Source organism: Chiloscyllium plagiosum, unplaced genomic scaffold (genome assembly GCF_037043375.1).
Source record: "Chiloscyllium plagiosum isolate Xiang-an unplaced genomic scaffold, Cpla_swu_hap1 HiC_scaffold_25, whole genome shotgun sequence".
NCBI lineage: Eukaryota > Metazoa > Chordata > Chondrichthyes > Orectolobiformes > Hemiscylliidae > Chiloscyllium > Chiloscyllium plagiosum.
Window position 1 is genome coordinate 62,366,479 of NW_028270163.1, and position 26,951 is coordinate 62,393,429.

General features: G+C 64.3%; 1 protein-coding gene across 1 annotated transcript in view; it reads left to right on the forward strand.

Moving 5' to 3' along the window:
- Nucleotides 1–26,951, forward strand: part of rab11fip4b (RAB11 family interacting protein 4 (class II) b) — a 230,584-nt gene that overhangs the window by 109,617 nt on the left and 94,016 nt on the right. The window contains exons 2-3 of the mRNA XM_088000812.1: nucleotides 11,120–11,201; nucleotides 15,190–15,327. Coding sequence (XP_087856938.1) covers nucleotides 11,120–11,201; nucleotides 15,190–15,327 — 220 coding nt within the window. The remainder of the gene's footprint in view (nucleotides 1–11,119; nucleotides 11,202–15,189; nucleotides 15,328–26,951) is intronic.

Here is a 26,951-nt window from a genome sequence, read left to right on the forward strand (position 1 = left end):
CACTCCCTCGCCCCCTCGCCCCCTCGCTCCCTCACTCCCTCGCCACCTCGCTCCCTCGCTCCCTCGCCCACCTCGCTCCCTCGCCCACCTCGCTCCCTCGCTCCCTCGCCCACCTCGCTCCCTCGCTCCCTCGCTCCCTCGCCCACCTCGCTCCCTCGCCCACCTCGCTCCCTCGCTCCCTCGCTCCCTCGCCCACCTCGCCCACCTCGCTCCCTCGCTCCCTCGCCCACCTCGCTCCCTCGCTCCTTCGCCCACCTCGCTCCCTCGCTCCCTCGCCCACCTCGCTCCCTCGCCCACCTCGCTCCTTCGCCCACCTCGCTCCCTCGCTCCCTCGCCCACTCACCCACCTCGCTCCCTCGCCCACTCGCCCACCTCGCCCACTCGCACACCTCGCTCCCTCACCCTCCTCACCCACCTCGCTCCCTCACTCCCTCGCCCACCTCGCTCCCTCGCCCACCTCGCTCCCTCGCGCCCTCGCCCACCTCGCTCCCTCGCTCCCTCGCCCCCTCGCCCCCTCGCTCCCTCACTCCCTCGCCCCCTCGCTCCCTCGCCCACTCGCCCACCTCGCTCCCTCGCTCCCTCGCCCACCTCGCTCCCTCGCTCCCTCACCCACCTCGCCCACTCGCCCACCTCGCTCCCTCGCTCCCTCGCCCACCTCGCCCACTCGCCCGCCTCGCTCCCTCGCTCCCTCGCTCCCTCGCTCCCTTGCTCCCTCACCCACCTCGCTCCCTCGCTCCCTCGCTCCCTCGCTCACTCACCCACCTCGCCCACTCGCCCACCTCGCTCCCTCGCTCCCTCACCCACCTCGCCCACTCGCCCACCTCGCTCCCTCGCTCCCTAACCCACCTCGCTCCCTCGCTCCCTAACCCACCTCGCTCCCTCGCTCCCTCGCCCACCTCGCCCACCTCGCCCACTCGCCCACCTCGCCCACTCGCCCACCTCGCTCCCTCGCTCCCTAACCCACCTCGCTCCCTCGCTCCCTCGCCCACCTCGCTCCCTCGCTCCCTCGCCCACCTCGCTCCCTCGCCCACCTCGCTCCCTCGCCCACCTCGCCCACTCACCCACCTCGCTCCCTCGCTCCCTCGCTCCCTCGCTCACCTCGCTCCCTCGCTCCCTCGCTCCCTCGCCCTCCTCGCCCACCTCGCCCACCTCGCTCCCTCACTCCCTCGCCCACCTCGCTCCCTCGCCCACCTCACTCCCTCGCGCCCTCGCCCCCTCGCCCCCTCGCTCCCTCGCCCCCTCGCCCCCTCGCTCCCTCACTCCCTCGCCCAACTCGCTCCCTCGCCCACCTCGCTCCCTCGCCCATCTCGCCCACCTCGCCCACCTCGCTCCCTCGCGCCCTCGCTCCCTCGCCCCCTCGCTCCCTCGCGCCCTCGCTCCCTCGCCCCCTCGCTCGCTCACTCCCTCGCCCCCTCGCCCCCTCACTCCCTCGCCACCTCGCTCCCTCGCTCCCTCGCCCCCTCGCTCCCTCACTCCCTCGCCACCTCGCTCCCTCGCTCCCTCGCCCCTTCGCTCCCTCGCTCCCTCGCCCACATCGCCCCCTCGCTCCCTCGCCCACCTCGCCCACTCACCCACCTCGCCCACTCGCCCACCTCGCTCCCTCGCTCCCTCGCCCACCTCGCTCCCTCGCTCCCTCGCTCCCTCGCCCACCTCGCCCACTCACCCACCTCGCCCACTCGCCCACCTCGCTCCCTCGCTCCCTCGCCCACCTCGCTCCCTCGCCCACCTCGCTCCCTCGCCCACCTCGCTCCCTCGCTCCCGCGATCCCTCACCCACCTCGCCCACCTCGCTCCCTCGCTCCCTCGCCCACTCGCCCACCTCGCTCCCTCGCTCCCTCGCCCTCCTCGCTCCCTCACTCCCTCGCTCCTTCGCCCACCTCGCTCCCTCGCCCACCTCGCTCCCTCGCCCACCTCGCTCCCTCGCTCCCTCGCCCACCTCGCTCCCTCGCTCCCTCGCCCACCACGCTCCCTCGCCCACCTCGCTCCCTCGCCCACCTCGCTCCCTCGCTCCCTCGCTCCCTCACCCACCTCTCCCACCTCGCTCCCTCACTCCCTCGCCCACCTCGCTCCCTCGCCCACCTCACTCCCTCGCGCCCTCGCCCCCTCGCCCCCTCGCTCCCTCGCCCCCTCGCCCCCTCGCTCCCTCACTCCCTCGCCCAACTCGCTCCCTCGCCCACCTCGCTCCCTCGCTCCCTCGCCCACCTCGCTCCCTCGCCCACCTCGCCCACCTCGCCCACCTCGCTCCCTCGCGCCCTCGCTCCCTCGCCCCCTCGCTCCCTCGCGCCCTCGCTCCCTCGCCCCCTCGCTCGCTCACTCCCTCGCCCCCTCGCCCCCTCGCTCCCTCACTCCCTCGCCACCTCGCTCCCTCGCTCCCTCGCCCCCTCGCTCCCTCACTCCCTCGCCCCCTCGCTCCCTCGCTCCCTCGCCCACATCGCCCCCTCGCTCCCTCGCCCACCTCGCCCACTCACCCACCTCGCCCACCTCGCTCCCTCGCTCCCTCGCTCCTTCGCCCACCTCGCTCCCTCGCCCACCTCGCTCCCTCGCTCCCTCGATCCCTCACCCACCTCGCCCACCTCGCTCCCTCGCCCACTCGCCCACCTCGCTCCCTCGCTCCCTCGCCCTCCTCGCTCCCTCGCTCCCTCGCTCCTTCGCCCACCTCGCTCCCTCGCCCACCTCGCTCCCTCGCCCACCTCGCTCCCTCGCTCCCTCGCCCACCTCGCTCCCTCGCTCCCTCGCCCACCACGCTCCCTCGCCCACCTCGCTCCCTCGCCCACCTCGCTCCCTCGCTCCCTCGCCCACCTCGCCCACTCGCCCACCTCGCTCCCTCGCTCCCTCGCCCACCACGCTCCCTCGCCCACCTCGCTCCCTCGCTCCCTCGCTCCCTCGCTCCCTCGCCCTCCTCGCCCACCTCGCCCACTCGCACACCTCGCTCCCTCACCCACCTCGCCCACCTCGCTCCCTCACTCCCTCGCCCACCTCGCTCCCTCGCCCACCTCGCTCCCTCGCGCCCTCGCCCACCTCGCTCCCTCGCTCCCTCGCCCCCTCGCCCCCTCGCTCCCTCGCTCCCTCGCCCACCTCGCCCCCTCGCTCCCTCGCCCACCTCGCCCCCTCGCCCCCTCGCCCCCTCGCTCCCTCGCTCCCTCACCCACTTCTCCCACTCGCCCACCTCGCTCCCTCGCTCCCTCGCCCCCTCGCTCCCTCGCCCCCTCGCCCCCTCGCTCCCTCGCTCCCTCGCCCACCTCGCTCCCTCGCTCCCTCACCCACCTCGCCCACTCGCCCACCTCGCCCACTCGCCCACCTCGCTCCCTCGCTCCCTCGCCCACCTCGCTCCCTCGCTCCCTCACCCACCTCGCCCACTCGCCCACCTCGCCCACTCGCCCACCTCGCTCCCTCGCTCCCTCGCCCACCTCGCCCCCTCGCCCCCTCGCCCCCTCGCTCCCTCGCTCCCTCACCCACTTCTCCCACTCGCCCACCTCGCTCCCTCGCTCCCTCGCTCCCTCCCTCCCTCGCTCCCTCGCTCCCTCGCCCACCTCGCTCCCTCGCCCACTCGCCCACCTCGCTCCCTCGCTCCCTCGCCCACCTCGCTCCCTCGCTCCATCGCCCACCTCGCCCACCTCGCTCCCTCGCTCCCTCGCTCCCTCGCCCACCTCGCTCCCTCGCTCCCTCGCCCACCTCGCTCCCTCGCTCCCTCGCTCCCTCGCCCACCTCGCTCCCTCGCTCCCTCGCCCACCTCGCTCCCTTGCTCCCTCGCTCCCTCGCCCACCTCGCTCCCTCGCTCCCTCGCCCACCTCGCTCCCTCGCTCCCTCGCTCCCTCGCCCACCTCGCTCCCTCGCTCCCTCGCCCACCTCACTCCCTCGCCCTCCTCGCCCACTCGCCCACCTCGCCCACTCGCCCACCTCGCTCCCTCGCCCACTCGCCCACCTCGCTCCCTCACTCCCTCGCTCCCTCGCCCACTCGCTCCCTCGCCCACTCGCTCCCTCGCTCCCTCGCTCCCTCGCTCCCTCACCCACCTCGCCCACTCGCTCCCTCGCTCCCTCGCCCACCTCGCCCACTCGCCCACCTCGCTCCCTCGCCCACTCGCCCACCTCGCTCCCTCACTCCCTCGCTCCCTCGCCCACTCGCTCCCTCGCCCACTCGCTCCCTCGCTCCCTCGCTCCCTCGCTCCCTCACCCACCTCGCCCACTCGCTCCCTCGCTCCCTCGCCCACCTCGCTCCCTCGCTCCCTCACCAACCTCGCTCCCTCGCCCACCTCGCTCCCTCGCCCACATCGCTCCCTCGCTCCCTCGCCCACCTCGCTCCCTCGCCCACCTCGCCCACCTCGTTCCCTCACTCCCTCGCTCCCTCGCCCACCTCGCCCACTCGCCCACCTCGCTCCCTCGCTCCCTCGCTCCCTCACCCACCTCGCCCACCTCGCTCCCTCACTCCCTCGCTCCCTCGTTCCCTCGCTCCCTCGCCCACATCGCTCCCTCGCCCACCTCGCTCCCTCGCCCACCTCGCTCCCTCGCCCACCTCGCCCACCTCGCTCCCTCGCCCACCTCGCTCCCTCGCTCCCTCGCTCCTTCGCCCACCTCGCTGCCTCGCTCCCTCGCTCCCTCGCCCACCTCGCTCCCTCGCCCACCTCGCCCACCTCGGTCCCTCGCCCACCTCGCTCCCTCACTCCCTCGCTCCCTCGTTCCCTCGCTCCCTCGCCCACCTCGCTCCCTCGCCCACCTCGCTCCCTCGCTCCCTCGCCCACCTCGCCCACCTCGCTCCCTCGCTCCCTCGCCCACCTCGCTCCCTCGCCCACCTCGCTCCCTCGCTCCCTCGCCCACCTCGCTCCCACGCCCACCTCGCCCACCTCGCTCCCTCACCCACCTCGCCCACCTCGCTCCTTCGCTCCCTCGCTCCCTCGCCCACCTCCCTCCCTCGCTCCCTCGCCCACCTCGCTCCCTCGCCCACCTCGCTCCCTCGCCCACCTCGCCCACCTCACCCCCTCGCCCACCTCGCTCCCTCGCCCACCTCGCCCACTCGCCAACCTCGCCCACCTGGCCCACCTCACCCACCTCGCCCACCTCGCTCCCTCGCCCACCTCGCCCACCTCACCCCCTCGCCCACCTCGCTCCCTCGCCCACCTCGCCCACTTGCCAACCTCGCCCACCTGGCCCACCTCACCCACCTCGCCCACCTCGCCCACCTCGCCCACTTCGCTCCCTCGCCCACCTGGCCCACCTCACCCACCTCGCCCACCTCGCCAACCTCGCCCACCTCGCCTTCCTCGCCCACCTCGCCCACCTTGCGCACCTCACCCACCTCGCCAACCTCGCCTCCCTCGCCCACCTCACCCACCTCGCTCCCTCGCCCACCTCGTTCCCTCGCCCACCTCGCTCCCTCGCCTCCCTCGCCCACCTCGCCCAGCTCGCCTTCCTCGCCCACCTTGCCCACCTCACCCACCTCGCCAACCTCGCCTCCCTCGCCAACCTCGCCCACCTCGCCCACCTCGCTCCCTCACCCACTCGCCAACCTCACCCACCTCGCTCCCTCGCCCACCTGGCCCACCTCGCCAACATCGCCCACCTCGCTCCCTCACCCACCTGGCCCACCTCGCCTACCTCGCCCACCTCGCTCCCTCGTCTCCCTCGCCCACCTCGCCCACCTCGCCTTCCTCGCCCACCTCGCCTTCCTCACCCACCTCGCCCACCTCGCCCACCTCGTTCCCTCGCCCACCTCGTTCCCTCGCCCACCTCGCTCCCTCGCCTCCCTCGCCCACCTCGCCTTCCTCGCCCACCTCGCTCCCTCACCCACTCGCCAACCTCACCCACCTCACCCACCTCGTTCCCTCGCCCACCTCGTTCCCTCGCCCACCTCGCTCCCTCGCCTCCCTCGCCCACCTCGCCCATCTCGCCTCCCTCGCCCACCTCGCTCCCTCGCCCATCTCGCCAACCTCGCCCACCTCGCTCCCTCGCCCACCTCGCTCCCTCGCTCCCTCGCTCCCTCGCCCACCTCGCTCCCTCGCCCACCTCGCTCCCTCGCTCCCTCGCCCACCTCGCTCCCTCACTCCCTCGCTCCCTCGCTCCCTCGCTCCCTCACCCACCTCGCCCACTCGCCCACCTCGCCCACTCGCCCACCTCGCTCCCTCGCCCACCTCGCTCCCTCGCTCCCTAACCCACCTCGCTCCCTCGCTCCCTCGCCCACCTCGCTCCCTCACCCACCTCGCCCACTCGCCCACCTCGCTCCCTCGCTCCTTCGCCCACCTCGCTCCCTCGCTCCCTCACCCACCTCGCCCACTCGCCCACCTCGCTCCCTCGCTCCCTCGCCCACCTCGCTCCCTCGCCCACCTCGCCCACCTCGCTCCCTCGCCCACCTCGCTCCCTCGCGCCCTCGCTCCCTCGCCCCCTCGCTCCCTCGCGCCCTCGCTCCCTCGCCCCCTCGCTCCCTCACACCCTCGCCCCCTCGCCCCCTCACTCCCTCGCCCCCTCGCCCACCTCGCTCCCTCGCTCCCTCGCTCCCTCACTCCCTCGCTCCTTCGCTCCCTCGCCCACCTCGCTCCCTCGCTCCCTCGCCCACCTCGCTCCCTCGCTCCCTCACTCCCTCGCCCACCTCGCCCACCTCGCTCCCTCGCCCACCTCGCTCCCTCGCGCCCTCGCTCCCTCGCCCCCTCGCTCCCTCGCGCCCTCGCTCCCTCGCCCCCTCGCTCCCTCACTCCCTCGCCCCCTCGCCCCCTCGCTCCCTCACTCCCTCGCCCCCTCGCCCACCTCGCTCCCTCACTCCCTCGCTCCCTCGCTCCCTCGCTCCCTCACTCCCTCGCTCCCTCGCTCCCTCGCCCACCTCGCTCCCTCGCTCCCTCGCTCCCTCGCTCCCTCGCCCACCTCGCTCCCTCGCTCCCTCGCTCCCTCGCCCACCTCGCCCCCTCGCTCCCTCGCCCCCTCGCCCCCTCGCTCCCTCGCCCACCTCGCCCACTCGCCCACCTCGCTCCCTCGCTCCCTCGCCCACCTCGCTCCCTTGCTCCCTCGCCCACCTCGCTCCCTCGCTCCCTCACTCCCTCGCTCCCTCGCTCCCTCGCCCACTCGCTCCCTCGCTCCCTCGCCCACTCGCCCACCTCGCTCCCTCGCTCCCTCGCTCACCTCGCTCCCTCGCCCACCTCGCTCCCTCGCTCCCTCGCCCACCTCGCCCACCTCGCTCCCTTGCCCACCTCGCTCCCTCGCTCCCTCGCTCCCTCGCCCACCTCGCTGCCTCGCTCCCTCGCTCCCTCGCCCACTTCGCTCCCTCGCTCCCTCGCCCACCTCGCCCCCTCACTCCCTCGCTCCATCGTTCCCTCGCTCCCTCGCCCACTCGCTCCCTCGCCCACATCGCTCCCTCGCCCACCTCGCTCCCTCGCTCCCTCGCCCACCTCGCCCACTCGCCCACCTCGCTCCCTCGCTCCCTCGCCCACCTCGCTCCCTCGCCCACCTTGCTCCCTCGCTCCCTCGCCCACCTCGCTCCCTCGCCCACCTCGCCCACCTCGCTCACTCGCCCACCTCGCTCCCTCGCCCACCTCGCCCACCTCGCTCCCTCGCCCACCTCGCTCCCTCGCCCACCTCACCCACCTCGCCCACCTCGCTCCCTCGCCCACCTCGCCAACCTCGCCCACCTCGCTCACCTCGCTCCCTCGCCCACCTCGCCCACCTCGTTCCCTCGCCCACCTCGCTCCCTCACCTCCCTCGCCCACCTCGCCAACCTCGCCTCCCTCGCCCACCTCGCCCACATTGCCCACCTCGCCCACCTCGCTCCCTCGCCCACCTCGCTCCCTCGCCCACCTCGCTCCCTCGCCCACCTCGCTCCCTCGCCCTCCTCGCCCACTCGCCCACCTCGCCCACTCGCTCCCTCGCTCCCTCACCCACCTCGCCCACTCGCCCACCTCGCTCCCTCGCTCCCTCGCTCACCTCGCTCCCTCGCCCACCTCGCTCCCTCGCTCCCTCGCTCCCTCGCCCACCTCGCTCCCTCGCTCCCTCGCCCACCTCGCTCCCTCGCCCACCTCGCTCCCTCGCTCCCTCGCCCACCTCGCTCCCTCGCTCCCTCGCTCCCTCGCCCACCTCGCTCCCTCGCTCCCTCGCCCACTCGCCCACCTCGCCCACTCGCCCACCTCGCTCCCTCGCCCACCTCGCTCCCTCACTCCCTCGCTCCCTCGCTCCCTCGCCCACCTCGCCCACTCGCCCACCTCGCTCCCTCGCCCACCTCGCTCCCTCTTCCCTCGCTCCCTCACCCACCTCGCCCACCTCGCTCCCTCACTCCCTCGCTCCCTCGTTCCCTCGCTCCCTCGCCCACTCGCTCCCTCGCCCACATCGCTCCCTCGCCCACCTCGCTCCCTCGCCCACCTCGCTCCCTCGCCCACATCGCTCCCTCGCCCACCTCGCTCCCTCGCCCACCTCGCTCCCTCACTCCCTCGCCCACCTCGCCCACCTCGCTCCCTTGCCCACCTCGCTCCCTCGCTCCCTCGCCCACCTCGCTGCCTCGCTCCCTCGCTCCCTCGCCCACCTCGCTCCCTCGCCCACTCGCTCCCTCGCCCACATCGCTCCCTCGCCCACCTCGCTCCCTCGCTCCCTCGCCCACCTCGCCCACTCGCCCACTCGCCCACCTCGCTCCCTCGCTCCCTCGCCCACCTCGCTCCCTCGCCCACCTCGCTCCCTCGCTCCCTCGCCCACCTCGCTCCCTCGCCCACCTCGCCCACCTCGCTCACTCGCCCACCTCGCTCCCTCGCCCACCTCGCCCACCTCGCTCCCTCGCCCACCTCGCTCCCTCGCCCAACTCACCCACCTCGCCCACCTCTCTCCCTCGCCCACCTCGCCAACCTCGCCCACCTCGCTCACCTCGCTCCCTCGCCCACCTCGCCCACCTCGTTCCCTCGCCCACCTCGCTCCCTCACCTCCCTCGCCCACCTCGCCCACCTTGCCCACCTCACCCACCTCGCCAACCTCGCCTCCCTCGCCCACCTCGCCCACATTGCCCACCTCGCCCACCTCGCTCCCTCGCCCACCTCGCTCCCTCGCCAACCTCGCCCACCTTGCCCACCTTGCCCACCTCGCCCACCTCGCCAACCTCGCCTGCCTCGCCAACCTCGCCCACCTCGCCTCCCTCGCCCACCTGGCCCACCTCGCCAACCTCGCCCACCTCGCTCCCTCGCCCACCTCGCCCACCTCGCCTACCTCGCCCATCTCGTTCCCACGCCCACCTCGTTCCCTCGCCCACCTCGCTCCCTCGTCTCCCTCGCCCACCTCGCCCACCTCGCCCACCTCGCCTTCCTCGCCCACCTTGCCCACCTTGCCCACCTCGCTCCCTCGCCCACCTCACCCACCACGCCAACCTCGCCCACCTCGTTCCCTCGCCCACCTCGTTCCCTCGCTCCCTCGCCTCCCTCGCCCACCTCGCCCACCTCGCCTTCCTCGCCCACCTCCCTCCCTCACCCACTCGCCAACCTCGCCCACCTCGCTCCTTCGCCCACCTCGCCCACTCGCCCACCTCGCTCCCTCACCCACCTCGCTCCCTCGCTCCCTCGCCCACCTCGCTCCCTCGCCCACCTCGCTCCCTCGCCCACCTCGCCCACCTCACCCACCTCACTCCCTCACCCACTCGCCCACCTCCCCCACCTCGCCCACCTCGCCCACCTCACCCACCTCGCCTCCCTCGCCCACCTCCCCCACCTCCCCCACCTCGCCTACCTCGCCCACCTCGCTCCCTCGCCCACCTCGCCCACCTCGCCAACCTCGCTTCCCTCGCCCACCTCGCTCCCTCGCCCACCTCGCCTCCCTCGCCCACCTCGCTCCCTCGCCCACCTCGCCTCCCTCGCCCAGCTCGCCCACCTCGCCCACCTCGCCTACCTCGCTCCCTCGCCCACCTGGCCCACCTCGCCCACCTCGCCCACCTCATTCCCTCACCCACCTCGCTCCCTCGCCTCCCTCGCCAACCTCGCCTCCCTCGCCCACCTCCCCCACCTCGCCAACCTCACCCACATCGCCAACCTCGCCTCCCTCGCCCACCTCGCCAACCTCGCCTCCCTCGCCCACCTCGCCTCCCTCGCCCACCTCGCCTCCCTCGCCCACCTCGCCCACCTCGCTCCCTCGCCCACCTCGCTCCCTCGCCCACCTCGCCCACGTCGCTCCCTCGCCAACTCACCAACCTCGCCCACCTCGCCCACCTCGCTCCCTCGCCCACCTCGCCCACCTCACCCACTTCACCCACCTCGCCAACCTCGCCCACCTCACCCACCTCGCTCCCTCGACCACCTCGCCCACGTCGCTCCCTCGCCCACCTCGCCCACCTCACCCACCTCGCTCCCTCGCCCACCTCGCCAACCTTGCCCACCTCGCTCCCTCGCCCACCTCGCCCACCTCACCCACCTTGCTCCCTCGCCCACCTCGCCAACCTTGCCCACCTCGCTCCCTCACCCACCTCGCCCACCTCGCTCCCTCGCCAACCTCGCCTCCCTCGCCCACCTCGCCCACCTCGCCTCCCTCGCCCACCTCGCCTCCCTCGCCCACCTCGCCAACCTCGCCTCCCTCGCCCACCTCGCCTCCCTCGCCCACCTCGCCTCCCTCGCCCACCTCGCCCACCTCGCCCACATCACAAACACACCGTCAGCTTCAACCCGAGACAGCTCCTCTCCCTCTCTCCCTCCCCCCTCTCTCTCCCTCCCCACTCCCTCTCTCCCTTCCTCCTCCCTCTCCCTCCCCCACTCCCTCCCCCCTCTCCCTCCCCCACTCCCTCTCTCCCTCCCTCCCCCTCTCCCTCTCTCCCTCCCTCCCCCTCTCCCTCCCCCACTCCCTCCCCTCTCTCCCTCTCTCCCTCCCTCCCCCCTCCCTCTCTCCCTCCCTCCCCCTCTCCCTCCCCCACTCCCTCCCCTCTCTCCCTCTCTCCCTCCCTCCCCCCTCCCTCTCTCCCTCCCTCCCCCCTCCCTCTCTCCCTCCCTCCCCCTCTCCCTCCCCCTCTCCCTCCCCCACTCCCTCCCCTCTCTCCCTCTCTCCCTCCCTCCCCCCTCCCTCTCTCCCTCCCTCCCCCTCTCCCTCCCCCACTCCCTCCCCTCTCTCCCTCCCTCCCCCTTTCCCTCCCCCACTCCCTCCCCCACGCCTCCTCTTTCTGTGAGATTATTATGGGATGTTTTCCATCACAGGGCTCAGCAGCTGGAGGAGGAATCCAATCAGTTAAAGACCACAGCCACTCGGTTAAAGAGTCAAACAGAGAAACTGGACGAGGTGAGAGCGGAGGCTGAGGGTGGGACTGGGGAATGGAGGATAGAGAGAAGGAGGGATGAGGGGATGGAGGGATGAGGTTGAGGGATGGGGATGAGGGAGGGGGGTTGGGGATGGAGGGATGAGGGAGGGGGGTTGAGGGATGGGGATGAGGGAGGGGGTTGGGGGATGGGGATGAGGGAGGGGGTTGGGGGATGGGGATGAGGGAGGGGGTTGGGGGATGGGGATGTGGGAGGGGGTTTGGGGGATGGAGGGATGAGGGAGGGGGTTTGGGGATGGGGATGAGGGAGGGGGTTGGGGGATGGGGATGAGGGAGGGGGTTGGGGGATGGGGATGAGGGAGGGGGTTTGGGGGATGGAGGGATGAGGGAGGGGGTTGGGGGATGGAGGGATGAGGGAGGGGGGTTGGGGGATGGGGATGAGGGAGGGGGGTTGAGGGAGGGGGATGAGGGAGGGGGTTGGGGGATGGGGATGAGGGAGGGGGTTGGGGGATGGAGGGATGAGGGAGGGGGTTGAGGGATGGGGATGAGGGAGGGGGTTGGGGGATGGAGGGATGAGGGAGGGGGTTGAGGGATGGGGATGAGGGAGGGGGTTGGGGGATGGAGGGATGAGGGAGGGGGGTTGGGGGATGGGGATGAGGGAGTGATGGCGTGTGGCTGTGGGGGAATGTTCGCAGTGTGACTGGGTGGGGATGGGAGGGATTTGATTCTGGTGCTGGGGAGGGGACACGTTTCCTTGTAGTAACAGTCTGTGAACAGCTTCTGGTTTCTCACACAGAGCAGGATGAGGCCATTCGGCCCATTCAGCCTATCCTACCCATCCAGTTCCTCTGTTCTACAAACCGTCCTATTATTTAATCAATTCATAGTCTCTGCATCTCTTTTTTATTTCTGTTCTTTGAAACAAAAGTGATTTTTATCCAGTTCTTTCAATAAGTTCATAGATAACCCATTTATTATAAACAAACGTATTCTCTCAACAATGTCAATGCTGGGTAACAATGAAACAATCTCCCAGGGTTAAGCATCTTTAATGTCAAATTAACACTTACACACAAACAAGGCACAGAGAAAGGGATAAACAAACACCCTTTGGCCCAGGCTCCAAAGGTAAAACATAACAACTTCTCATGGTCTCAGAGTCTCCTGTTGATGAGATCGAAACGCTGCTCATTGGAGAGTGAAAGAAAACCTTTGACCAAACTTCAGCTCAGGTGGAAGGTCAGTTTGTCCTAGGTCTTAGAATTGAAGTAACAACATTCAGGGGTGAGGAGCTAGCCAGAGACATTGATATCTGGAACTTTTCCAGGTTCTTACAAACCCTTCACTGATAGGGAGAGGTTGTGCAGCTTGTCCTGACTGAGGATTTCCTCCTCCTTTCTCAGGAGAGAGAGTTGACTGATTTGGAAGGTTCTTTGTTATAAAGATAGATGCAGCATCCTGGGAAAGCAGAAGCCAACTACCAAAGAGTGTTGCTAGGCAAAAGTCAGCACATAGGCCCCCACCTAGAACATGGAACAGTACAACGCAGGAACAGGCCCTTCGGCCCACTATGTCTGTGCTGTCTATGATGCCACTCAAAACTAATCCCACTGCCTGCACATGGTCTGTATCCCTCCCTGTTCATGTCTCTGTCTAAAAGCCTCTTAAATGTTGCTATCGTATCTGCTTCTACAACCTCCTCTGGCAACCCTTTGTGTAAAAGCCTTACTTCACACATCTCCTTTAAACCTTCTTCCTCGCCTTAAACATATGCCCCCTAGTATTTGACATTTCCGCCCTAGGAAAAAGACTCCACCTATCCACCCTATCCATGTCTCTCATTTTATATACATCTATCAGGTTGCCTCCTCAGCCTCCAATACTCTAGTGAAAACAATCTAAGTTTGTTCAACCTCTCCTTATAGCTAACACACTCCAATCCAGGCAATATCCAGGCACTGCCTCTAAAGCTGGCTCATCCTTGCTATAGTGTGGCAACTAGAACTGCGCACAATACCCCAAATGTGGCCTAACTAAAATTTTATACAGCTGCAATTTGACTTGTCGACTCTTATTCTCAGTGCCCTGACCGATGAAGGCAGGCATGCCATGTGCTGCCTTTCCCACCTTAGCTACTTGTGTTACCACTTTCACGGATCTATGAACTTACACCCAAGATCACTCTACGCTTCAATGCTCCTAAAGATCCTGCCATTTACTGTATACTTTTCCCTTGCATTTTACCTCCTAAAATGCATCACCTCACACTTGTCCAGATTAAACTCCATCTGCCATTTTTCATCCAACTATCTAGCTGATCTATATCCTGCTGTATCCTTTCTCACTATCCACAATTCCACTGTTTCGTAATGCCTATTAATCAGACCATCTACATTTGCAGCCCAATCATTGATACATATGTATTAAAAACAACAGAAGTACCAGCACTGATCCCTGTCACTGAGCACAGATCTCCAGAAAAACACCCCTCCATATCTATCTTCTGTCTTCTACGACCAAGCCAAGTTTTGTATCCAAGTTCCACCTCACCACGGACGCTATGTGACTTAATCGTCTGGACCAGCCGACCATGTGAAACGTTTTAGTAAAGAACACCCACTGCCCCACCCTCATCAATCATCTTCATCACTTCCTTGAAGACCTCAGTCAGGTTTATGAGATACGCCCTCCCCTGAACCAAGCCCCCTCAGTAACCCTAGCAAGTCTATCCTTCTCCAAATGTGAGTATATCCTGTCCTTAAGAATCTTTTCCAGTAATTTCCCTCCCACTGATGCCAAGCTCGCTGACCTGGAATTGCCTGGAGATTGACCTTTTGTTCTTCCTGAGCAACCTTGGGTATGCTCCAACCTTCTGGGACATCCCCCTGTGGATAAAGAGAACAGCAAGATCTCCAGTTATCTCCTCCCTTACCTCTTTCAGTCTCCTGTGTTAGATCCCACCAGGCCCTGGGCACTTTTCTATCTTAATATTATTTAAGACACCCAAGCCCCACCTGGCTGTTAATACCAACGTGCCTTCGAGTATGGCCGAACCCCTCGGGCCTGGCCCTCTCCAGGTGAATCCCAATGTGAAGTACTCATTAAGGACCTCGCCCACATCCTCCGGCTCCACACAGAAATTCCCTCCTTAGTCCTTGAGTAGATCAATCTTTCCCCAGATACCCTCTTGCTCCTAATGTATACGATGGCCTGGGATTCTCCTCCCTCCTATTGCCAAAGACAGTTACTGGCTCTTTCTAACCCTCCTCATTTCTTTTTTTAAGTTCTCTTCTGCTCCCTCTGTACTCCTCAAGGGCTTTGTTTGATTTCTGTTTCCTAAACCTCTTCCAAACTAAGCTTCTCTATCAATTAAAGCCATAAACCTCATCTCTTACCTCTCTCAAAAGCTTTGCTTCTTTCTATAGTAAGAATGACCTTTTGTTAATTCCCAGGGGAGCCATGGATCACACATCACTGCACTCATCGAATAATCACGTCTCCTTTCAAAACCTTTGTAATTCAGAATGTTCAGACAGCTCCATATTCCAGTTCCCCTGCTCCATACACATGAATTTGGTTTCTCATTAACTGTAAGACTGGGCTGTTAGATTCACCTTTCGGTAAATCAGGGGAGCAGACGGAGTGTTCCATCCTGAGTTTATTCACAATCTCCTGAGCAGCGTTCCTGCAGCTTCACATCCATGTGCTCCCTGGACTTCCTCAGCCTCTTGCTGAGCTGCTCAGTGAACATGGTGGGACTCAGATTGATCCAACCCCAGCTCAGTTCCCAACATTTCTCCAACTGCCTTTGGAAAGTTCCTGTAGAGTTCGCTTCCTGTGCTCTTGCAGCCAGCACCTTCCAGATCACAGCATCTTGCTCGCTGCAGGACTGAAACGTTCGACCCAACTCCAGCACTGGCTCTTTCCCTGACTGCAGTCAGGGATAAGCTGCGATTCTCCGACTCTGCTGCCGGTACTGACTGTCCTCTCCTTCATCGCTCCATGTTTCAGGAGCACCAGAGAATCACATACAAACTGGAGGACACCAGCCTGCGTCTGAAGGACGAGATGGACCTTTACAAGAAGATGATGGAGAAGATGAGGAGAAACCGACAGGAGTTTCAGAAAGAGCGAGAGGTGATGCAGGAGGTGGGTGTGTCCGCAAGGGAGCAGACCCCCGGCAGGGGAGGGGGAGGGGGGGGGGAGAACAAACTGCACCCAGAACCAGAGGGGATGGTATTGCTGGGAGATGGGGTGGCGATCTGTTTAGGGGTTTGATTAGGGTGGGGGAGGTGTTGGGGGTTTGATTGGGGTGGGGGGTTGTTGGGGGTTTGATTGGGGTGGGGGGGGTTGGGAGTTTAATTGGGGTGGGGGAGTGTTGGGGTTTGATTGGGGTGGGGGAGTGTTGGGGTTTGATTGGGGTGTGAGGGTGTATTGGGGTTTTGATTGGGGTGGGGGGGTGTTTTGGGGGGTTTGATTGGGGTGGGGGGATGTATTGGGGGTTTGATTGGGGCGGGGGTGTGTATTGGGTGTTTGTTTGGGGTGGGGGGTGATTTGGGGTTTGATTGGGGTGGGGGGGTGTTGGGGGTTTGATTGGGGTGGGGGGGTGTTTTGGGGGGTTTGATTGGGGTGGGGGGATGTATTGGGGGTTTGATTGGGGCGGGGGTGTGTATTGGGTGTTTGTTTGGGGTGGGGGGTGATTTGGGGTTTGATTGGGGTGGGGGGGTGTTGGGGGTTTGATTGGGGTGGGGGTTGTTGTGGGTTTTATTGGGGTGGGGGGTGTATTGGGGTTTGATTGGGGTGGGGGGTGTTGGGGGTTTGATTGGGGTGGGGGGTGTTGGGGGTTTGATTGGGGTGGGGGGTGTTGGGGGTTTGATTGGGGTGGGGGGGTGTTGGGGGTTTGATTGGGGTGGGGGGTGTATTGGGGTGGGGGGTGTATTGGGGTTTGATTGGGGTGGGGGGGTATTGGGGGTTTGATTGGGGTGGGGGGTGTACACGGTGTTCCTGATTGTACACAGTGTTCCCGGGTGTACACGGTGCTCCGGGGTGTACACGGTGTTCCCGGGTCTACATAGCGTTCCCGGGTGTACACGGTGCTCCCGGGTGTACACAGCGCTCCCGGGTGACACAGTGTTCCCGTGTGTACACAGTGTTCCCGGGTGTACACGGTGTTCCCGGGTGTACACGTTGTTCCCGGGTGTACACGGCGTTCCCTGGTGTACACGGTGTTCCGGGTATTTACGGTGCTCCCGGGTGACACAGTGTTCCCGTGTGTACACAGTGCTCCCGAGTGTACACGGTGGTCCCAGGTGTACACGGTGCCCCTGGGTGTACACGGTGCTCAAAGGTGTACAAGGTGTTCCCGGGTGTACACGGTGCTCCCGGGTGTACACGGTGCTCCCAGTGTACACAGTGCTCCCGGGTGTACACGATGTTCCCGGGTGTACACGGTGCTCCCGGGTGTACACGGTGTTCCCGGGTGTACACGATGCTCCCAGTGTACACGGTGTTCCCGGTTGTACACAGTGCTCCCGAGTGTACACGGTGGTCCCAAGTGTACACGGTGCTCCCAGGTGTACACGGTGCTCCTGGGTGTACACGGTGCTCAAAGGTGTACAAGGTGTTCTCGGGTGTACACAGTGTTCCCGGGTGTACACGGTGCTCCCGGGTGTACACGGTGCTCGCAGTGTACACGGTGTTCCCGGGTGTACACGGTGCTCCCAGGTGTACACGGTGCTCCTGGGTGTACACTGTGCTCAAAGGTGTACAAGGTGTTCGCGGGTGTACACAGTGTTCCCGGGTGTACACGGTGCTCCCGGGTGTACACGGTGCTCCCAAGTGTACACAGTGTTCCCGGGTGTACACGGTGTTCCCGGGAGTACACGGTGTTCTCGGGTGTACACGGTGTTCCCGGGTGTACACTGCGTTCCTGGATGTACACGGTGCTCCCGGGTGTAAACAGTGTCCCCGGGTGTACACGATGTTCCCGGGTGTACACAGTGCTCCCGGGTGTACACAGTGTTCCCGGGTGTACACGGTGCTCCCGGGTGTACACGGTGCTCCCGGGTGTACACGGTGTTCGCGGGTGTACACAGTGTTCCCGGGTGTACACGGTGCTCCCGGGTGTACACAGTGTTCCCGGGTGTACACAGTGTTCCCGGGTGTACACGGTGTTCGCGGGTGTACACAGTGTTCCCGGGTGTACACGGTGCTCCCGGGTGTAAACAGTGTCCCCGGGTGTACACGATGTTCCCGGGTGTACACAGTGCTCCCGGGTGTACACAGTGTTCCCGGGTGTACACGGTGCTCCCGGGTGTACACGGTGTTCGCGGGTGTACACAGTGTTCCCGGGTGTACACGGTGCTCCCGGGTGTACACAGTGTTCCCGGGTGTACATGGTGTTCCCGGTTGTGCACAGTGTTCCCGGGTGTACACGGTGCTCCCGGGTGTACACAGTGTTCCCGGGTGTACATGGTGTTCCCGGTTGTGCACAGTGTTCCCGGGTGTACACGGCGCTCCCGGGTGTACACGTTGCTCGCGGGTGTACATGGTGTTCCCGGTTGTACACAGTGTTCCCGGTTGTACACAGTGTTCCCGGGTGTACACAGTGCTCCCGGGTGTACACTGTGTTCCCGGGTGTACACGGTGTTCCCGGGTGTACACGGTGCTCCTGGGTGTACACAGTGTTCCTGGGTGTACACAGTGCTCCCGGGTGTACACTGTGCTCCCGGGTGTACACAGTGCTCCGGGATGTACATGGTGTTCCCGGTTGTACACAGTGTTCCCGGGTGTACACGGTGCTCCCGGGTGCACATGGTGTTCCCGGTTGTACACAGTCTTCCCGGGTGTACACAGTGCTCCCGGGTGTACACGGTGGTCCCAAGTGTACACGGTGCTCCCAGGTGTACACGGTGCTCCTGGGTGTACACGGTGCTCCCGGGTGTACACGGTGTTCCCGGGTGGACACGGTGGTCCCGGGTGTACACGGTGTTCCCGGGTGTACACGGTGTTCCCGGGTGTACACGGCGTTCCCTGGTGTACACGGTGTTCCGGGTATTTACGGTGCTCCCGTGTGTACACAGTGTTCCCGTGTGTACACAGTGCTCCCGAGTGTACACGGTGGTCCCAGATGTACACAGTGCTCCCAGGTGTACACGGTGCCCCTGGGTGTACACGGTGCTCAAAGGTGTACAAGGTGTTCCCGGGTGTACACGGTGCTCCCAGGTGTACACGGTGTTCCCGGGTGTACACGGTGCTCCCAGTGTACACAGTGCTCCCGGGTGTTCACGATGTTCCCGGGTGTACATGGTGCTCCCGGGTGTACACGGTGTTCCCGGGTGTACACGATGCTCCCAGTGTACACGGTGTTCCCGGTTGTACACAGTGCTCCCGAGTGTACACGGTGGTCCCAAGTGTACACGGTGCTCCCAGGTGTACACGGTGCTCCTGGGTGTACACGGTGCTCAAAGGTGTACAAGGTGTTCTCGGGTGTACACAGTGTTCCCGGGTGTACACGGTGCTCCCGGGTGTACACGGTGCTCGCAGTGTACACAGTGCTCCCGGGTGTTCACGATGTTCCCGGGTGTACACGGTGGTCCCGGGTGTACACGGTGCTCCCAGTGTACACGGTGTTCCCGGGTGTACACGGTGCTCCCAGGTGTACACGGTGCTCCTGGGTGTACACGGTGCTCAAAGGTGTACAAGGTGTTCGCGGGTGTACACAGTGTTCCCGGCTGTACACGGTGCTCCCGGGTGTACACGGTGCTCGCAGTGTACACAGTGCTCCCGGGTGTACACGATGCTCCCGGGTGTACACGGTGGTCCCGGGTGTACACGGTGCTCCCAGTGTACACGGTGTTCCCGGGTGTACACGTTGCTCCCAGTGTACACGGTGTTCCCGGGTGTACACGGTGCTCCCAGGTGTACACAGTGCTCCCGGGTGTACACGGTGCTCCCGGGTGTACACGGTGTTCTCGGGTGTACACGGTGCTCCCAGTGTACACGGTGCTCCCGGGTGTACACAGTGCTCCCGGGTGTGCACAGTGCTCCTGGGTGTACAGGGTGTTCCCGGGAGAACACGGTGCTCCTGGTTGTACACGGTGTTCCCGGGTGTACACGGTGCTCCCGGGTGTACACGGTGCTCACGGGTGTATACGGTGTTCCCGGGTGTACATGGTGTTCCCAGATGTACACAGTGTTCTCGGGTGTACACGGTGCTCCCGGGTGTACATGGTGTTCCCAGATGTACACAGTGTTCCCGGGTGTACACGGTGCTCCCGGGTGTACATGGTGTTCCCAGATGTACACAGTGTTCTCGGGTGTACACGGTGCTCCCGGGTGTACACGGTGCTCCCGGGTGTACACGGTGTTCCCAGATGTACACAGTGTTCTCGGGTGTACACGGTGCTCCCGGGTGTACACGGTGCTCCCGGGTGTATACGATGCTCACGGATGTACACAGTGTTCCCGGGTGTACACGGTGTTCCCGGGTGTACACAGTGTTCCCGGGTGTACACGGTGTTCCCGGGTGTACACAGTGTTCGCGGGTGTACACGGTGCTCACGGGTGTATACGGTGTTCCCGGGTGTACACAATGTTCCCGGGTGTACACGGTGCTCCCGGGTGTACACGGTGTTCCCAGATGTACACAGTGCTCCCGGGTGTACACGTTGCTCCCGGGTGTACACAGTGTTCCCGGGTGTACACGGTGCTCACGGGTGTACATGGTGCTTCCGGGTGTACACGGTGCGCCCAGGTGTACACGGTGCTCCCAGGTGTACACGGTGCTCCCGGTGTACAAATTGCTCCCAGGTGTACACAGTGCTCCCGGGTGTACACGGTGCTTCCAGTGTACACGGTGCTCCCAGTGTACACGGTGTTCCCAGGTGTACACGGTGTTCCCGGTTGTACACGGTGTTCCCGGGTGTACACGGTGTTCTCGGGTGTACACGGTGTTCCCGGGTGTACACGGTGTTCCCGGGTGTACACAGTGTTCCCGGGTGTACATGGTGCTCCCGGGTGTATACGATGCTCACGGGTGTACACAGTGTTCCCGGGTGTACACGGTGTTCCCGGGTGTACACGGTGTTCCCGGGTGTACACAGTGTTCCCGGGTGTACACGGTGTTCCCGGGTGTACACGGTGTTCCCGGGTGTACACAGTGTTCTCGGGTGTTCACAGTGCTCCCGGGTGTACACGGTGATCCCGGGTGTATACGATGCTCACGGGTGTACACAGTGTTCCCGGGTGTACACGGTGTTCCCGGGTGTACACAGTGTTCCCGGGTGTATACAGTGCTCCCAGGTGTACATGGTATTCCCGGGTGTACACAGTGTTCCCGGGTGTACACGGTGTTCCCGGGTGTACACAGTGTTCGCGGGTGTACACGGTGCTCACGGGTGTACACGGCGTTCCCGGGTGTACACAGTGTTCCCGGGTGTACACGGTGCTCCCGGGTGTACATGGTATTCCCGGGTGTACACAGTGTTCCCGGGTGTACACGGTGCTTCCAGTGTACACGGTGCTCCCAGTGTACATGGTATTCCCAGGTGTACACAGTGTTCCCGGGTGTACACGGTGCTCCCGGGTGTACACAGTGCTCCCGGGTGTACATGGTGTTCCCAGTTGTACACACTGTTCCTGGGTGTACACGGTGCTCCCAAGTGTACACAGTGTTCCCGGGTGTACACGGCGTTCCCAGGTGTACACAGTGCTCCCGGGTGTACGCAGTGCTCCCGGGAGTACATGGTGTTCCCGGTTGTACACAGTGTTCCCGGGTCCACACAGTACTCCCGGGTGTACACGTTGCTCGCGGGTGTACATGGTGTTCCCGGTTGTACACAGTGTTCCCGGGAGTACACGGTGTTCCCGGGAGTAAACGGTGTTCCCGGGAGTACACGGTGCTCCCAGGTGTACACAGTGTTCCCGGGTGTACACGGTGCTCCTGGGTGTACACGGTGCTCCCAGGTGTACACGGTGTTCGCGGGTGTACACAGTGTTCCCGGGTGTACACGGTGCTCCCGGGTGTACACAGTGTTCCCGGGTGTACATGTTGTTACCGGTGGTACACAGTGTTCCCGGGTGTACACAGTGATCCCGGGTGTACACGGTGTTCCCGGGTGTACACGGTTCTCCCGGGTGTACATGGTGTTCCCGGGTGTACACAGTGCTCCCGGGTATACACTGTGTTCCCGGGTGTACACGGTGATCCCGGGTGTACACAGTGCTCCCGGGTGTACACAGTGCTCCCGGGTGTACACGGTGTTCCCGGGTGTACACAGTGTTCCCGGGTGTACACGGTGCTCCCAGGTGTACACAGTGTTCCCGGGTGTACACAGTGCTCCCGGGTGTACACGGTGCTCACGGGTGTACACGGCGTTCCCGGGTGTACACAGTGTTCCCGGGTGTACACGGTGCTCCCGGGTGTACATGGTATTCCCGGGTGTACACAGTGTTCCCGGGTGTACACGGTGCTTCCAGTGTACACGGTGCTCCCAGTGTACATGGTATTCCCAGGTGTACACAGTGTTCCCGGGTGTACACGGTGCTCCCGGGTGTACACAGTGCTCCCGGGTGTACATGGTGTTCCCAGTTGTACACACTGTTCCTGGGTGTACACGGTGCTCCCAAGTGTACACAGTGTTCCCGGGTGTACACGGCGTTCCCAGGTGTACACAGTGCTCCCGGGTGTACGCAGTGCTCCCGGGAGTACATGGTGTTCCCGGTTGTACACAGTGTTCCCGGGTCCACACAGTACTCCCGGGTGTACACGTTGCTCGCGGGTGTACATGGTGTTCCCGGTTGTACACAGTGTTCCCGGGAGTACACGGTGTTCCCGGGAGTAAACGGTGTTCCCGGGAGTACACGGTGCTCCCAGGTGTACACAGTGTTCCCGGGTGTACACGGTGCTCCTGGGTGTACACGGTGCTCCCAGGTGTACACGGTGTTCGCGGGTGTACACAGTGTTCCCGGGTGTACACGGTGCTCCCGGGTGTACACAGTGTTCCCGGGTGTACATGTTGTTACCGGTGGTACACAGTGTTCCCGGGTGTACACAGTGATCCCGGGTGTACACGGTGTTCCCGGGTGTACACGGTTCTCCCGGGTGTACATGGTGTTCCCGGGTGTACACAGTGCTCCCGGGTGTACACTGTGTTCCCGGGTGTACACGGTGATCCCGGGTGTACACAGTGCTCCCGGGTGTACACAGTGCTCCCGGGTGTACACGGTGTTCCCGGGTGTACACAGTGTTCCCGGGTGTACACGGTGCTCCCAGGTGTACACAGTGTTCCCGGGTGTAAATGTTGTTACCGGTGGTACACAGTGTTCCCGGGTGTAAATGTTGTTCCCGGTTGTGCACAGTGTTCCCGGGTGTACACGGCGCTCCCGGGTGTACAAGTTGCTCGCGGGTGTACATGGTGTTCCCGGGTGTACACCGTGCTCCCGGGTGTACACGGTGCTCCCAGTGTACACAGTGCTCCCAGGTGTACACGGTGCTCCCAGTGTACACAGTGCTCCCGGGTGTACACGGTGCTTCCAGTGTACACGGTGCTCCCGGGTGTACACGGTGCTTCCAGTGCACACGGTGTTCCCGGGTGTATACGGTGCTCCCGGGTGTACATGGTGTTCCCGGGTGTATACAGTGTTCCCGGGTGTACACGGTGTTCGCGGGTGTACACGGTGTTCGCGGGTGTACACGGTGTTCACGGGTGTACACGGCGTTCCCGGGTGTACACAGTGTTCCCGGGTGTACACGGTGCTCACGGGTGTATACGGTGTTCCCGGGTGTACATGGTGTTCCCAGATGTACACAGTGTTCTCGGGTGTACACGGTGCTCCCGGGTGTACATGGTGTTCCCAGATGTACACAGTGTTCCCGGGTGTACACGGTGCTTCCAGTGTACACGGTGCTCCCAGTGTACACGGTGCTCCCAGGTGTACACGGTGTTCCCGGGTGTACACGGTGTTCCCGGGTGTATACGGTGCTCCCGGGTGTACATGGTGTTCCCGGGTGTACATGGTGTTCCCGGGTGTACATGTTGTTACCGGTGGTACACAGTGTTCCCGGGTGTACACAGTGATCCCGGGTGCACACGGTGTTCCCGGGTGTACACGGTTCTCCCGGGTGTACATGGTGTTCCCGGGTGTACACAGTGCTCCCGGGTGTACACTGTGTTCCCGGGTGTACACGGTGATCCCGGGTGTACACGGTGTTCCCGGGTGTACACGGTGCTCCCGGGTGTACATGGTGTTCCCGGTTGTACACAGTGTTCCCGGGTGTACACAGTGCTCCCGGGTGTACACGGTGATCCCGGGTGTACACGGTGTTCCCGGGTGTACACGGTGCTCCCGGGTGTACACGGTGCTCCCAGTGTACACGGTGCTTCCGGGTGTACATGGTGCTCCCGGGTGTACACAGTGTTCCCGGGTGTACACGGTGTTGCTGGGTGTACACGGTGCTCCTGGGTGTACACGGTGTTCCCGGGTGTACACAGTGTTCCCGGGTGTACACGGTGTTCCTGGGTGTACACAGTGTTCGCGGGTGTACACAGTGTTCCCGGGTGTACACGGTGTTCCCGGGTGTACACAGTGTTCCCGGGTGTACACGGTGTTCCCGGGTGTACACGGTGCTCACGGGTGTACACGGCATTCCCGGGTGTACACAGTGTTCCCGGGTGTACACGGTGTTCCCGGGTGTATACGGTGCTCCCGGGTGTACACAGTGTTCGCGGGTGTACACGGTGCTCACGGGTGTACACGGCATTCCCGGGTGTACATGGTGTTCCCGGGTGTACACAGTGTTCCGGGGTGTACACGGTGCTCCCGAGTGTACATGGTGTTCCCGGTTGTACACAGTGTTCCCGGGTGTACACGGTGCTCCCGAGTGTACATGGTGTTCCCGGTTGTACACAGTGTTCCCGGGTGTACACGGTGCTCCCGGGTGTACACGGTGTTCCCGGGTGTACACGGTGTTCCCGGGTGTACACGGTGCTCCCGGGTGCACATGGTGTTCCTGGTTGTACACAGTGTTCCCGGGTCTACACAGTGCTCCTGGGTGTACACAGTGTTCCCGGGTGTACACAGTGTTCTCGGGTGTACACAGTGTTCCCGGGTGTACACGGTGCTCCCGGGTGTACATGGTGTTCCCGGGTGTACACGGTGTTCCCGGGTGTACACGGTGCTCCCGGGTGTACACAGTGTTCCCGGGTGTACATGGTGGTCCCGGGTGTACATGGTGTTCCCGGGTGTAGACGGTGTTCCCGGGTGTACACAGTGTTCCCGGGTGTACACGGTGCTCCCGGATGTACACAGTGTTCCCGGGTGTACATGGTGGTCCCGGGTGTACATGGTGTTCCCGGGTGTAGACGGTGTTCCCGGGTGTACACAGTGTTCCCGTGTGTATACGGTGCTCCCGGGTGTACACGGTGTCCCCGGGTGTACACAGCGTTCCCCGGGTGTAGACGGTGTTCCCGGTGTACACAGTGTTCGCGGGTGTACACGGTACTCACGGGTGTACACGGCGTTCCCGGGTGTACACAGTGTTCCCGGGGCTCATGGGTGTACATGGTGCTCCCGGGTGTACACGGTGGTCCCAGTGTACACGGTGCACCCAGTGTACTCGGTGCTCCCGGGTGTACACGGTGCTCCCAGGTGTACACGGTGCTCCCAGTGTACACGGTGCTCCCAGTGTACACATTGCTCCCAGGTGTACAAAGTGCTCCCAGATGTAGAAAGTGCTCCCAGTGTACACAGTGCTCCCGGGTGTACACGGTGCTCCCAGTGTACACGGTGCTCCCGGGTGTACACGGTGCTCCAAGGTGTACACGGTGCTCCAAGGTGTACACGGTGCTCCCAGTGTACACATTGCTTCCAGGTGTACAAAGTGCTCCCAGGTGTACACAGTGCTCCCAGGTGTACACGGTGCGCCCAGTGTACACGGTGCTCCCGGGTGTACACGGTGCTCCCGGGTGTACACGGTGCTCCCAGTACACAGTGTTTCCGGGTGTACACAGTGTTCTCGCGTGTACACAGTGTTCCCGGGTGTACACGGTGCTCCCGGGTGTATACGGTGCTCCCGGGTGTTTACGGTGCTCACGGGTGTACACAGTGTTCCCGGGTGTACACGGTGTTCCCGGGTGTACACTGTGTTCCCAGGCGTATACGGTGCTCCCGGGTGTACATGGTGTTCCCGGGTGTACACAGTGTTCCCGGGTGTACACGGTGCTCACGGGTGTACACGGTGTTCCCGGGTGTACACAGTGTTCCCGGGTGTACACGGTGCTCACGGGTGTATACGGTGTTCCCGGGTGTACACTGTGTTCCCGGGTGTACGCTGTGTTCCCAGGCGTATACGGTGCTCCCGGGTGTACATGGTGTTCCCGGGTGTACACAGTGTTCCCGGGTGTACACGGTGCTCACGGGTGTATACGGTGTTCCCGGGTGTACACAGTGTTCCCGGGTGTACACGGTGCTCCCGGGTGTAAACGGTGTTCCCGGATGTACACAGCGTTGCCGGGTGTACACGGTGCTCCCGGGTGTACACGTTGCTCCCGGGTGTACACAGTGTTCCCGGGTGTACACGGTGCTCACGGTGCTCCCGGGTGTACACGGTGCTCCCAGTGTACACGGTGCTTCCGGGTGTACACAGTGTTCCCGGGTGTACACAGTGTTCCCGGGTGTACACGGTGCTCCCAGTGTACACGGTTTTCCCGGGTGTACAGTGTTCCCGGGTGTACACGGTGCTCCCGGGTGTACACGGTGCTCACGGGTGTATACGGTGTTCCCGGGTGTACACAGTGTTCCCGGGTGTACACAGTGCTCCCGGGTGTACAAAGTGATCCCTGGTGTACACAGTGATCCCAGGTGTACACGGTGCTCCCAGGTGTACACAGTGCTCCCAGGTGTACACAGTGTTCCCGGGTGTACACAGTGTTCGCGGGTGTACACAGTGTTCGCGGGTGTACACGGTGCTCCCGGGTGGACACAGTGCTCCCGGGTGTACACGTTCCTGCCGGGTGTACACAGTGTTTCCGGGTGTACACAGTGTTCTCGCGTGTACACAGTGTTCCCGGGTGTACACGGTGTTCCCGGGTGTATACGGTGCTCCCGGGTGTTTACGGTGCTCACGGGTGTACACAGAGTTCCCGGGTGTACACGGTGTTCCCGGGTGTACACTGTGTTCCCAGGCGTATACGGTGCTCCCGGGTGTACATGGTGTTCCCGGGTGTACGCAGTGTTCGCGGGTGTACACGGTGCTCACGGGTGTATACGGTGTTCCCGGGTGTACACAGTGTTCCCGGGTGTACACTGTGTTCCCAGGCGTATACGGTGCTCCCGGGTGTATACGGTGTTCCCGGGTGTACACAATGTGCCCGGGTGTACACGGTGTTCCCGGATGTACACAGCGTTGCCGGGTGTACATTTTGCTCCCGGGTGTACACAGTGTTCCCGGGTGTACGCAGTGCTTCTGGGTGTACACGGTGATCCCGGGTGTACACGGTGCTCCCAGGTGTACACGGTGCTCCCAGTGTACACGGTGCACCCGGTGTACACATTGCTCCCAGGTGTACACTGTGCTCCCAGTGTACACAGTGCTCCCAGTGTACACGGTGCTCCCAGGTGTACGCAGTGCTTCTGGGTGTACACGGTGATCCCGGGTGTACACGGTGCTCCCAGGTGTACACGGTGCTCCCAGTGTACACGGTGCACCCGGTGTACACATTGCTCCCAGGTGTACACTGTGCTCCCAGGTGTACACAGTGCTCCCAGGTGTA